At 39.4% G+C, this 13,541-nt stretch overlaps 1 protein-coding gene across 2 annotated transcripts in view; it reads left to right on the forward strand.

The window, feature by feature from the left end:
• RHEB (Ras homolog, mTORC1 binding) overlaps nucleotides 1-13,541 on the forward strand; it is a 48,598-nt gene that overhangs the window by 27,325 nt on the left and 7,732 nt on the right. For both annotated transcript variants that reach the window (XM_079152396.1, XM_079152397.1), the window contains exons 3-4: nucleotides 2,429-2,496; nucleotides 10,022-10,104. In XM_079152396.1, coding sequence (XP_079008522.1) covers nucleotides 2,429-2,496; nucleotides 10,022-10,104 — 151 coding nt within the window. The remainder of the gene's footprint in view (nucleotides 1-2,428; nucleotides 2,497-10,021; nucleotides 10,105-13,541) is intronic.

Consider the following 13,541-nt stretch of genomic DNA (forward strand, 5'->3'; position numbering starts at 1 on the left):
CTGGCCAGTACTTCACCAGGCTCCTTGACTGGTCTTGTGCAGTATAGGTTGCCTTGCGCTCAGGCCTTTCTGTGCTCTTTGTCTTTGATGACCTTCCCCCTGCAGTTTGCTGTGGACCCACAAATGTGCATCCCCTGCCTCATCTTCTCCACTGGGCTCTTGAATTCTTGATTTAACTGCCCTTGTTTCTTGATTATTTAATAAGCATCACAAGCTTAACAAACCAAACCCTTCATTCCCTTCTTCTCCCAGCCCCTATTTTCTTCCCTAGTCTTTTCCTGGATCAAGCAAAAGCTCTTCACCTTATTGTTAAAGCCAAACATTTTAGAATCATCCCGACTCTGTTGTCCCACAGCTCACTTTGAATCAGTCAAAATCCTTTTGGTTCTGCATCTGAGCACATCCAGAATTTCTACCCCTGATCCAGACTACTGTCATCTTTTAGAGATCAGTGACAGTCTGTTGAGTCAGAATTATTGGTCACTGTGTTGTGGGCTCCTGCCTGACTATTCCTGTGTCTATTTTTACCTGTTATTCATTGTTACCAGAGTGATCTTTTAAGGATATAAATCAGATCAGGTTACTCCCTTACTCAAAACCCTTGGTTTTTCATCGCATAAAGAATAAAGATGCAATGTCTCCTAAGGTTACCTTGTACTCTTCCAACCTGCATTACTCTCCAGCTAGCTACCTGCCTAGCTACCTTCTTTTTTAACTTTAGATACTTTGACTTTTTTTTTTTTTTTTTAACTTGCTATGTGACCTCTCAGGTGATCTTTTCCCAGACAGAATATCAGACCTGTTGGGTAGGTATGTGAGTCTCTTCATGGCATGTCAGCTCACAGTCAGGAACCTGTAGCATCCCAAGCACACAGAATAGTGCTGCTGGAAGTCACAGCACTCTCAGAAGTAGGTTTTTGAATGCATGAATGAACGAATGATATTTCTTTCAGAAGTTTGTACTGATAGTTATTTACACATCATAACCATCTGTGCTGAGTTCTAATTGAGGATCACTGGTTCTGTAACTCACCACTGTTTTTCATAATTTTCATCAACACACTTGTGTGGAAGGTGGGGTGGCACTGGGGGATTGAACCCAGAGGCTTGGTACCTTTGAGCCCCTTTTATTTTACTTTAGTCGGGTCTTGCTAAATTGTCGATTCTGGCCTCAAACTTGGAATCCTGCCACAGCTTCCCGAGTCTCTGGGATTACAGGCAGATACCACCGTGCCTGGCAATGTACACTTTTTGACTACCTGACTGAAAGGTCTCTGACAGACTGCTCACTGGCTGACAGTGATCGAAACGTCACACAGTGCCAAATGATCCCAAGCTGGAAAAGTTACAACGCAAAAAATACCTTATAATTCTTTCTTAGAATCGGTGAACAGCGCATTTCCCATCTTGAATACTGTAGTTGAGTTTTCATGTGGTTTACCTGGTTCCTCAACGTGATCATTTTAGAAAAGGTTGGAGGATTGCGTGTGATGATGTTGGCCACCATCTCTCCCTCCGAAGCTCCTACAGTTCAGATAGGATCTCCTGTCTTCCTCTTTGTAACTTAAAGTTTTCTTGAATCATTTCTTCTTGGCTGTGAGACGAAGTGGGACCTCTCTGAGCTGTGCAAGGGGTATATTCTGCTGCCTGACTCTGATCACAGGGAATGACCAGCCAGGAGATAGGTTGGGACTGGGTATACAACTTCCTTGTAGGGTTCCAGGTGGTTACTTTCTAATATTCAGTTACTGTTGGTGGTTTTCCCCTCTTCTTTGTGAATATTTGTTTGGAGCCTGTCTCCTTAGAATTCTGGACTTCCCAAAGTTATTAAAATCTGATCCCCACCACCCTTGATAGGGTAAAGTAGTTGATGATGAATTGCTTTGATCTTGATCAAATGGGAATGGTGGCTTCAGTATAGAACATCTGTTCCATTGCTGCTTTATCTGTTGATAAAATTGTTTAAAAATTTTTATGTACTCAAAATTCTTAGCACTTCAATTAATATTAGTTATTTGTGCTCTGACACCAGATTACCTATAAATTAGTGGGGAAATTTTGTGGTTTTGATTCATTCTAGACCTCAGACTTTATGAAGTACATTTCAGTTATTCGCAAGAGGAAAGACTCATCACAGAGTGTTTAAATTATTTTTTCTAGGATATCAATTGTCTAATTACAGTTTCTTTTGAAAGACTCAGGGTTTACCCAAGTTGAACAATGGTCAGCCAGAGTGATTCTTAGTTAAATAATGGAAGTAGGGGAGAATCCGTATAACTCCAAAGGCTCGTTCCTTTTGATTTCATGGAACCTTTTTTTAAGATTGTTTATTGGGGACCCTCTGCTTGATGAGTTGCCATTATTCAAACTTTAAGTTGTCTAGAGTTAATTTATTTAAACTAATACGTAATTCCCTTTTTCCCTGTAGCTTTCACAAAGTTGATCACAGTAAATGGACAAGAATATCATCTTCAACTTGTAGACACAGCTGGGCAAGTAAGTAACCTTTGGAGCCTCAGAATCTCACACAGTGTGTCCGACGGCCCCAGCCTAGTAGTGTTCCAAACACAGCAGTGATGCTAAGAAAACCTCCCCGTGCTCTGTGTATAACAGAATGTTAATATGCTGTCTGCTTTGTCTTTTCTTTCTCTCTCTCTCTCTTTTTTTTTTTTTTTTTTTGCGGTGCTGGGGATTGAACCCAGAGCCTTGTGCTTGCAAAACAAGCACTCCACCAACTGAGCTATCTCCCCAGCCCTGCTTTGTCTTTTCTAAGATGTGTGGCAGGTTTCCAAGCCACTTGGTTTTCTACTTTAGGATTGTGTGTTCTTGGCATTGTGAGGGTTGACACTTCTGCAGGATGGTGGTTTTCTGTTCTGAACCTCAGTTCTGTATTAGGAAATTGCATTAGTGCTCCCTCCATTATATGTCTTCCCCTGCATTAGGAGCAAAAGCACAGGGGTCCAGCATGGGAAGGGTAAGGAGCAAAAAGAGTTAGTCACACTTACAGACTTAGGCCCTGAAAAACTGGTTTAATCGGAGCCCAAAATCCAGTTTGAGTCCTCTTTAGTTTATGTAGTTAGATTATATGAGAACAGATTTGAAAGTGATTACTAGATTAGAGAGTATCAGTTTGAGTTGTTAGACAGTAGGTAATTGCCCAAGTTTAATTATACCCCCAAAAGGTTGCTCACAGGTTAATCATTGTAGCAGTGATGTGTGAAATGGATCACCAGGAGAACTGACTTAGGAACAAGGGGAAAGAAAGAAGAATACTGCAGGAAACAAAAAAAAGTCCTTTTGACAGCTTAGCTCCCTGGTTTCCATGGCACCCAGGACCACTTTTACTAGAAACCATTCTGTTAGATTGAATCTGTCCCTGTTTGCTGGAGGATGGGGAGTGTAAAGAAGCTGAGATTTCAGTGCCTCGCTCTCCTGCCCCTGCATCTTATAATCACAAAGGATCAGGCTAGCAGGAAGGTGAGGGGTATAATCTGGTCTGCCATGTTGAATAAAAACTTCTTTCTGAAACCTGGGGAAGTTGGAGTATACCCAGAATAATGTGACGTGTCCTGTGGGCTGGGAATGCATTCCCTCTTCTCTATGTTTTGAAGTGAATATAGAAGGAAATGTGTTCCCCTTATAAAACAAGAAATAGCTATACTGAGTGGTGTTGGCACTGGAGAAACCCTGGAGTTTGCATTCTGGAAGCTTAGACAAAAATAAACCAAATGTGTCCATCTCTGAGCTGATACATAGTGCCGTGGGATGCAGCTCCCTCGCGTACCCCACGTGGCCATACTGAGTGGTGCATATAATGCACTTTAGTAATCAGACATTCTGGCAGTCCTGTTCAAGCAGAGTCATTGTGGGCTCTGCCCTACAAGGTACGGGTTCTATGACAGAATGTAAACTAGGGCTAACTGGAACAGAGCAGTAGCAGCCTCTGTGCAGGAGCAATATCTTAAATGACAAGACTTCCCTTAGAACTAGTGGAAATGAGTCTCTGGGTAGGGAGTTGTATGGGATTCTGTCTTGTCTTTATGATTAAGGTACTAGATCATTTATTGCCTGAAGTAAGATACATTTAGTGTGAAGGGGTGCTGCTAGTAATGACAACAGATGTAAACTTATAGTATCCTGGGCCAATAAATGTGGCCTTTCTTTTTATAGTGGGATTCTGGCTTTAAGATTCTGGTTTGCTTTTATATCCTTAATTAAAATCTTCTTTAAGATCATATTTAAGCTTCTGAAAAGTACATGTGAGGATGTAAATTGATAAATTGTGTCCATGCATATTGCTCTAGAAACTCATATCAGGCCATTAGGGATCCAGGGCTTCCCAGGTGTTTAGAGTATGGACTCTGGAGTTTCACTGCCTGACTTGGAGGCGCATTTTTTTTCCAGTGACCTCAACAAAGTGAGTGAGCCTTGCTGGGCCCTCATCTTCCTCTTTAAAGGGGCAGAGACAGTAGCATCTGCCTTTGAGGACTATTAGGCTGAGACCGGAAGGGGTCAGGGGTTAGCAGTTGATGTTGACAGCCATGAGTGGGGTAGTACAGTGTTCTAGACCCTGCAGAGCTGGAGAGGAAATACCTTGATACTGGTTCTCCTTATCAACCTAGAAGACATGTTACTCAAAGGTACTGTTCTACTCTATCTGTCTCTAGAGTCTATGCTTGAAACATTTTCAAGATAAAGTAATGTGGATAATGAAACTGAAAGAATCACACTTCAGGAAGTAAGGATATGATATGTGATAGGACAGGAGCAGTGGTTAGATTACAGCTGTGTTTGGGTTCTGTTACTACTGGAAAAAAGTATTTAAATAATGTTTACCCAAAGTATACCCATATTTGTCTACTTTGAATAATTTGTTCTCGTTGCAGCTAATAATTCTTAACAGTTATATTCATTTGGGAGGTAAAAATAAAAAGATATGCTGCTGCTTTTTTATTGTCCATGAGGGTGAAATAACTGACTTCTTCTGCCATGGTTCTACCCCACATTCTGTAGAAAGCCTGGTGAAAACGAAACTCTTCCATTTATATTTATACTGAGCTAGTTCTGGGGTTAAGACTGATAATAGTAGGGAGAAATGATGAAAGGGCAAATTCTTTTTAAAGTATAGTATGTAGCCTGGTGTAGTGGTGTCCACTTAACACCCCAACTTCTCAGGAGATTCTCTCAAGTCTAGGAGTTCCCAACTAGCCTGGGCAACACAGTGAGATTCCATCCACCTCAAAAGAAAAACACGTAATCCATAGAAAACTTGTTCAGTAGTTACTCATTTTAGGAGTAAAATTACACTTAATACATTGCTAAATTGCAGCACAGATAGCAAGTGGTATTTAATCAGTACGAGATAGGGACACATTCTGAAAAACTCAATATTAGGCCATTTGCCATTGTGTGGACATCATAGAGTACACTTCACTTGTATAGTCTACTTCAGCCTATGGTGTGTGTGTGGGTGGGTGTGTGCAATATAGAGCTATAAACAAAACAACCCAAGAGAAAAATGACAAAGAGACCCAGTAAACATGAGATACATGAGGCTGCTGCAGTGTAATAGGACATACTGTTTTAGAGTTTTCTTTCTTTTGTATGTGTGTGTAGGGGGAGGAGGAGTACTGGAGTTTGAACTCAGACCCTGGAACATACTGGGCAAATGCTCTATCTCTGAGCTGCACCCGAACCCTCTTTTAAAATAAATAGGAATATACTCTAAATTTTCAGTTAAAGATCATATTATAGTAAGCATAGAAACCAGCGACCATTGTCATCCTCATCAGTGATTATGAGACTGTGCTATGTATCTCTATACAACTGCATTGGAAGTGCAGTCATGTAAAACGACCTGCATCACCACAAATACGAGTAGTGTGTTGTACTGTGTTAAAATGGCTGCAACTATAGCACCACAAAGGGGTCAGAATTTTTCAGCTCAGTTACGATCTTAACAGCACCACCATTACATATGTGATTCATTGTTGACCAAAACATTGTCACTTGGTACATACTGTATAGCACTGTGGTTTCATTGCCCAGCTAGGGATAATGAGATTATTTAAAATATAGGACTGTTTTTAGTTCGTATATTTTGTCTTGGCCTCATTTTGAGGTGAAAGCGTATACCTTAAATGAGTTTTTGAGTAAGAATGTGAGCCTATCATCCTAGCTATTTGGGAGGCGAAGGTAGGAGGGTTGCAAATTCACAGCCACCCCAGGCAACTTGGACCCTGTCTCAAAAAATAAAATAACTCTTTCCATCTCAGCCGCTCTGGGAGCAGTGGCTTACAGTGCACACATGACCAAGTCCAAGAACCACACCATTCACAACCTAGAAACCCCGATCACAAAGATGTGAATCTCTTAAGGGGGTAGACCGCAAGTTCCTGAGAAATACGCTTTTTGCCAAGAAGCACAAGAAGGGCCTGCAAAAGATGCAGGCAAACAACACCAAGACCATGAGTGCCAGTGCTGAGGCCGTCAAGGCCCTGCTAAAGCCTGAGGAGGTTAAGCCCAAGATGCCAAAGAGTGCCAGCTGCAAGCTTGTGGCCTTGCCTTGCTTGCCCATCCCAAACTCGGGAAGCGTGCTCGTGCCCTTGTGGCCACGGAGCACAGGCTCTGCCGGCCAAAGGCCAAAGCCCAAGCCAAGACCCAGGCTGCAACTCCAACTCCAGTATGGGCTCTGGCTCCAGCTCCTGCTCCTGCTTCTGCTCCCAAGGGTGCCCAGGTCCTGAAAAGGCTCTGTAGTAAAAACCTCTGTGAATGTGAGGACAGAGGACTGGTGTGACACCTGTGCCCGTCAGTGGGGACTGGTGTCCTCCTGTGCTTTTGTATAAATAAATACAGAGACAGGATCTGTTTAAAAAAAAAGAAAAAAAAGAATTATAATAAAATAGAATAAAATTTAAAAGGACCAGGCAAGTGGCTCAAAAGAAAAGTTTTTTAAAGGGCTGGGGATGTGACCCAATTGTAAAGCACTTTCTTAGCATGTGTGAAGCCCTGGGTTCAATCCCCACTTCTGAGGAGAAAAAGTTCTATTTTAGTAATTGAAATAATTCAGTGACAAGCCAATGAGTAATGGTCAAATTTAAAATGGAAACAAATTCGCCTTTTTTAAATTTTTAAAAATCAGTTTAAATGCACATGTACAAAAGTAAAATTTGCACAAAAATTAAGTAGAAAACTTAAGTCCACGACCCCTGTTCTTTGTTTTTGGTATGTGCTTCTAAAGTATTTTATACATGAATATGCAAATTAGTATTGTTAGGTTTTTTTTTTTCTTTTTTTTTTAGCACAAGGCCTCCTTTTACATTATTCCATCTATTTATGGCATCTCCCCCACATGACTATGTAATATCCACTTGTTTGTATATAAATTATAGTGATCAACAGATAAGTCGTTGCCAGTATTGCCACCACCAACAGTGTTGCCGTGAACATCTCAGGTGTCACACCAGGTGTCTTTTTAGATTAGAAAGAGTTATATATAATGTAAGAAAACTACTGGGTGTGAGATTGCATAAGGCCAGTTTACATTCTGCCATCAGCAAATGAAAGTGCCTGCTTCCCAGCCCCCCACAGCACCATGTGTTACCAGATCTTTAAATGTTTGACGATTTAATAGAGGAAAATAGCACCTCAGTGTAATTTTAATTTTTTTTAACAGAAGGGACTTTGATGCTATTTTCTTATGTCTGAGGATATTTGTATTTCACTTTCTGTAAGTTATCCTGTTTATCTGTGTGTTTTGCCTTTTTTTTTTTTTTTTTTTTTTTAATTGGGTGCTTAGTCTTTGCTTATTGACTTGAGAGATCCCTTACTAGGCTAAAGAAAATTAGCAGTTTGTCTGGAATCTGACATGTAAGGTTTGTTTTCAGTTTCTTTTTTGTTTTGGGGTTTTTTGTTTGTTTGGTTGGTTGGTTGGTTGGTTTGGTCTGGTTTTGGTTTTGTTCTTTTTGTCAGTGCTGGGAATTGAAACAAGGACCTCACACAGGCTTAATTAGCAAGTGCTCTACCACTAAGTTATATCCCCTGCCTCTTAGTTTGTCTTTTTATGGCTTCTGTTTGAGATTTCAGCCATGAAGGACATTTTCACACTGCAGTTTGTTAATTTTCATTTATTTGATTTTTTAAATAAATCTCTCTCATCTCTGCATTTACGCTAAATTTTCATCTTTAAATATTTGATAGCTCTCAACTACATTTTTGCCAAAGTGCATATTACAGATTCAACATAACCATCCATCCCAAGACAGCTCTGTACTTGTACCTATACATTTTTATCCTTACCGATTTGAAATGCCAATATTAAGTGGGGCATAGTGGCACACTCTTATAATCCCAACTACTTTGTAGGTTGAAACAGGATTGCAAATTCAAGGATAGCCCAGTCAATTTAATGAAGTCCTGTCTCAAAATAAAAATTTAAAAAGGCGGGTGGGGGCGGGTGTGCTGAGCACAGTGGTGTATACACCTGTAAGCCCAGTGGTTCAGGAGGCTGAGGCAAGGAGGATCTGAGTCCAAAGCCAGCCTCAGCAACTTAGCGAAACCCTGAGCAACTCAGTGAGACCCTGTCTCTAAATAAAATACAAAAAAGGGCTGGGGATGTGTCTCAGTGGTTAAGTGTCTCAGGGTTTAATCCGAAGTACCAAAAAAAGGGGGAGGAGATGTGTTTAGGGGTTTAGCTCAATGGTAGGTTCAGTCTTCAGTACTGGATTAATTAAAGTGCTGATAATGAAAACAGAGGTTTAATTTTGCATACATAGTAAGTTCTGTGAAGTAGAAAAGCTATATTCTGATTAATGGCTACTGTTTTTTTAATCAAAGAAGAAAAATTTTTGTCTTTTCTTTTTTTTGGGGGGTGGAGGGTGATGCTAGGGATTGAACCCAGGGCCTTGCTTATGCCAGGCAAGTGCTCTACCAGTGAACTACATTCCCAGCCCTTTTTAACTTTTATTTTGGGATAGGGTCTCCGTAAGTGGCCCAGGCTAACTTTGCACTTGGGATCCTCCTACCTCAGTCTCCTTGGTACCTGGGATTACAGATGTGTGCCACCATGCCCATAATTCTGGGCGATCATGAACAGTAGTTGTGACTGTACTGTGGGTTTGCAAAGTTAGCAGACACTGCTTGATCTGATGGTGGCATGAGGTGAGTTTTCTCTGATAGTGCTTAGGTGCATGTTGTATGTGGTACGATGATAATTATATTCAACTGAGAATGAAATGTTGGTACCTGTGCCTCCTGCTGATGAAAACTGTTACATCACAACTTTTTATACACTTCACAATTCAGTATCTACAGCAAAGTTTTGTGAAACTGCTTCATAAGAGTAGAGATTAATATATTGTTGAGAGTGTGTACTTTTGTTTTTAACTCCTGAACTTGTTCAGAAATACTTCTTTTTTTAAATTTTTATATATTTTTTTAAATTTTCAATTCTTTTGGTCTTCAAAAGTCTGGATACACTGATTGGTTCTAGTAGTTCTTTTCTCTCCTCTTCCTCCCTCAAAGGATGGCAGCAGCTTTCAAACAACCCATAAAATGTTGCCCTGGCCATTTGACATGCAGAGAATAGGACAAGCTATAATTTGACAGGTTAAAATGTGAAAGTACAGACAGATGGGCTAAACCAGTAGGCCTTGTAATTTCCTATGAGGTCTAAGAGATTCTGGACTTCACATTCATAAGAGAGATGTGGCAGTGCTTGTCCTTCCATAGGAGAACATAGAGCCAGCCATCTGCATTCCTTCCATCCTCTTCTCCAAGGAACTAATGGTGCTGTCAGCCTTCTATTAATGTAGAACAGTCATTCTTTAGGAATGAATGCATGAAGCGCTTTGTCACTTCTAAACCATTCTTAAATCTTCAGTATGCAGACTGTATTTCTAGGATGATAATAAACTTTGTGTTTATTTATATTTCTTTGATTTTGTTTGATTTCTGTAATATGTGAAAAACTGGGTAAATGATATTTGTTATGGTCTGTGAAAACTATTTTTTTCTTCCACAGGATGAATATTCCATTTTTCCTCAGACATACTCCATAGATATTAATGGTTATATTCTTGTGTATTCTGTTACATCAATCAAAAGGTAAGGCTTCAGTTTATTTGCTACACATAGATAGCATGAATCCTTTTAAAAGATTATGCTAAATTAGTAGTAGTAACAATTAGACTAAATTATTAGACTAAATGTATTTTAGGCTCCCCCCCCCCCTTTTAGAACAGTCAGGTTATTAAGGGGAAATTTTAATGTCCTCCATGTATGTTCTGTTAAACTAATACAATAAAATCTTTATTTTCTTAGTTTAGGCTGCTTCTATAATGATAGAACATGACTTGAGGTTTTCTGCTCATTAAAATGGGAAGAAATACAGCTGGGTATAGTGGCACACATCTGTAATCGCAGTGATTCAGGAGGCTCGAAAGTTTGAGGCCAGCCTGGGCAATTTAGTGAGACCCTGGCCCAATCCCGGTACCACAGAAAAGTGTTGGGGGTTGGGGGGGCGCGCTGGGCATGGAGGTGCACGCTTGTAATCCCAATACCTCAGGAGGCATGAGGCAAGAGGATGATGAGTTCAAAGCCAGCATACGCAACTTAATGAGACCCTGCTCAGAATAAAAAATAACAGGCTGGGGATATTGCCCAGTTGTTAGGCACTCCTGAGTTCAATCTCCAGTACCAAAAAAAAAAAAAAAAGAGAGAGAGAAAAGGTAGGGGGTATATGTAAATTGGTTTTACATTTTGTGTTTTCACCATATTCATGTGGAATAGATTTTCCAGTATAATTTGGGCAGTTGAATTTGTTGAATACTTCATCCTTTGAATTTGTGAAATAAGGCTTTATGTGGTAGGGTCACATGTATATAAAAATGAAGCCACTGTTTCTGTTGCCAAGATGGATTTGGTTTCCTCTAGTTATATATTTCTTGTGTTATCTCCCATTGCCAAAACTGGCACCTATTGTCACTAGTAACCTGTGGCTTTGAACAGAAGTAGATTGTGTAGCAGCAGACACCAGCGCTCTAGGAATAGCTTGTCTTCTACGACTTCATGGAAGTGTCGTTGTCTGTGGAGGGAGTTTGCTAGGCAGTCTGCCTTATTAATAACACATTATTTGTTACCTTAAACAATCTTTGATCAGAAATGTTTTATTTCTACCTTCAGTAGAAAGAAACGAATGACAAAAAGGTAAAGTAACTTGCCCAGGGGGGCATAGACTGTATGTGACAGTTGTGATTCATATCCATGTCTACAATGCCACAGTCAAGGCCAGCACAATGCAGTAGAACTTCCTACAGTGATGGAAGTCGTGTGTGCTGCATGTGGCTATTTAGCTACAATTAAAAATTCATTTCCTCAGTTATGCTCAGTAGCCACATGTGGCTGACAGCTGCTGTGTGGACCGTGTCTAGGCTCCTCGTCACTGCACACTGTCCTGCCAGTGAAAATTGTAGTCTCCTTTTCTCTATGAATGTGTTACTTAACATTTTTCTCCATAGCAGGGAAACATACTTTGAGGTGTTAAGATTTAACTGTAAGGTGTTTGGATATTGTGGCCACTCATGTAAATAGACCCCACGCTCCCAATCCCTGAAGAATTCTTCAAGTGAAACAAAATTGAGAATTAGCACCGTGTGTTCCTTAGAGAGAACTGGGAAATGCGAGAAACAGGAAGTGGTAGGATACCCAAGCAGATATTATTATTAGCCTTTTGGAGTGTTTCTTTCCAGTCTTTGTTTTACACTGTAGATCATTCTCTTGTTTATGGTTTTATGTTTTTACTTATACATTTTCCCATATTTCTTACTATTTGAAAACAGTAAGTGGTTGTATAAGATTCCTTGTTCAATAATAGGAGGACACTTTTCTACCTGTTTTATTTTTTTCTCTATAAACAAAGCTTGGATTGGATTTCATACATCAAATCACTGCCTACTTTTTAATTTGGTACCACATAATTTACTTTTTGACTTGGATACCTTAAATAGTAGAGCAGTAAGTCTTTTTTTCATACTACTTAAAAATTTTTTCTAATCTGAGTTATGCATTTTTAGAATTTATATATTATACACAAAATTCTTGTTCAGACTTGATTTGTTGAGTTTACAATTTTCAGTTTATATACCTACCACATAATGTCTAGACCAGAACAAATTTAATATGCCAATAATCTGATGAATGCTGCAAGATCAGATTTGTTTGTATGTTCCCATTATTTCTCTGATTTACTTGGGAAAACACTATTCAGGTATTTCCATTGTTCGTAAATACAGTTTTAAAAAAACTAATAATGTTGATTACCAGTTGTCACTCTGAGGAGTTAAAATAGTGAATATTAAGAAAATGTTCTTAATATGTCTCTTTCTTTTTTTTTTTTTTTTAACTCCCCCTTTTTTGGTGGCCACAGAATAAATGAATTGCAAGTTGAAAACTCAGTATTTGTCACTGGGGAAAATTCATTGAACTAGATTTTAAAATATGAAAACTTGCTCACTAAGGATCTTGTATATTTAAGGAAAGTATGACCTAATCCAAAGCAGAGGACAAAAGTGTCCCATGCCATAAAAGTGGTACCTTTGCAAGTTCTGACCATGTTTCTTGTGAAGTAGGAATGTTCTGTTTTAAGTCATGCTTTCCATGATTTAATGAGCAGTCTCAGGACATCTCAAACATGAGAAAATAAGAGAAAGGTGCTGTTTATTTTATTTATTTTTTTAAGAAGCTTGTGTACCACCTTATGGAAATGTCAACTTGTTAATCAGAACTTGTCTTTATTGAATTCAGCCTTTACCTAAATTATGATGATTGTTCATTATTTTGTGAAACAAAATAGAAGTCTCAAGTTATTCCTTTTTATCTTGAAGTCCCTGTAGAATTGTTTCTTCTGACCAAATATAAAGGAAGAACACATTCCATTTTATAATTTCTAGAAATGGAGCCAGGTGTGGTGGCACACAACCTGTAATCCCAGCAATTTAGGAAGTTGAGGCTGAAGGATGAAAAGTTCAAAACCAGCCTCAGGAAAACAATAAAAAATGTACCGGGGAAAAAAGAACCCAGATTTGGAAAATAGAATGTTTGGGTTTTCATTTATCCCCTCTGACAATGTTGGACGTGTCACCTTTGTAAACTATTAATTAGGTCTGTTTAAAGAGAAGACTTCTCCTGTCTGAGGCATTCAGGATACATACTTACAGCATTGATTAGTGGGGCTTGACAATGCCCGCCTGCAATCCCAGGAGTAGTGCAAGTTTGAGACCAACCTCAGGAACTTGGCAAGACCTTGTCTCAACATAAAAAATAAAAAGGGCTGGGTAACGTGGCTCTGTTTTTAAATGCCCCCGGGTTCTGTCTCAAAAAAAGAACTGGAGTATAGTTCAGTGGTAGAGCGCCTCTGGGTTCAGTTCCTAGACACACACACAAGTGGTTAATGGGAAAAAAATTTTAAAAAGGTGATCGTGAATCTTTACTTTTTTTTGTTGTTGTTCTAATTTGTCGCACATGACAGTAGAATGTGTTTATAC

Source organism: Sciurus vulgaris, assembly GCF_902686455.1.
Source record: "Sciurus vulgaris genome assembly, chromosome: 8".
Classification (NCBI taxonomy): Eukaryota; Metazoa; Chordata; class Mammalia; order Rodentia; family Sciuridae; genus Sciurus; species Sciurus vulgaris.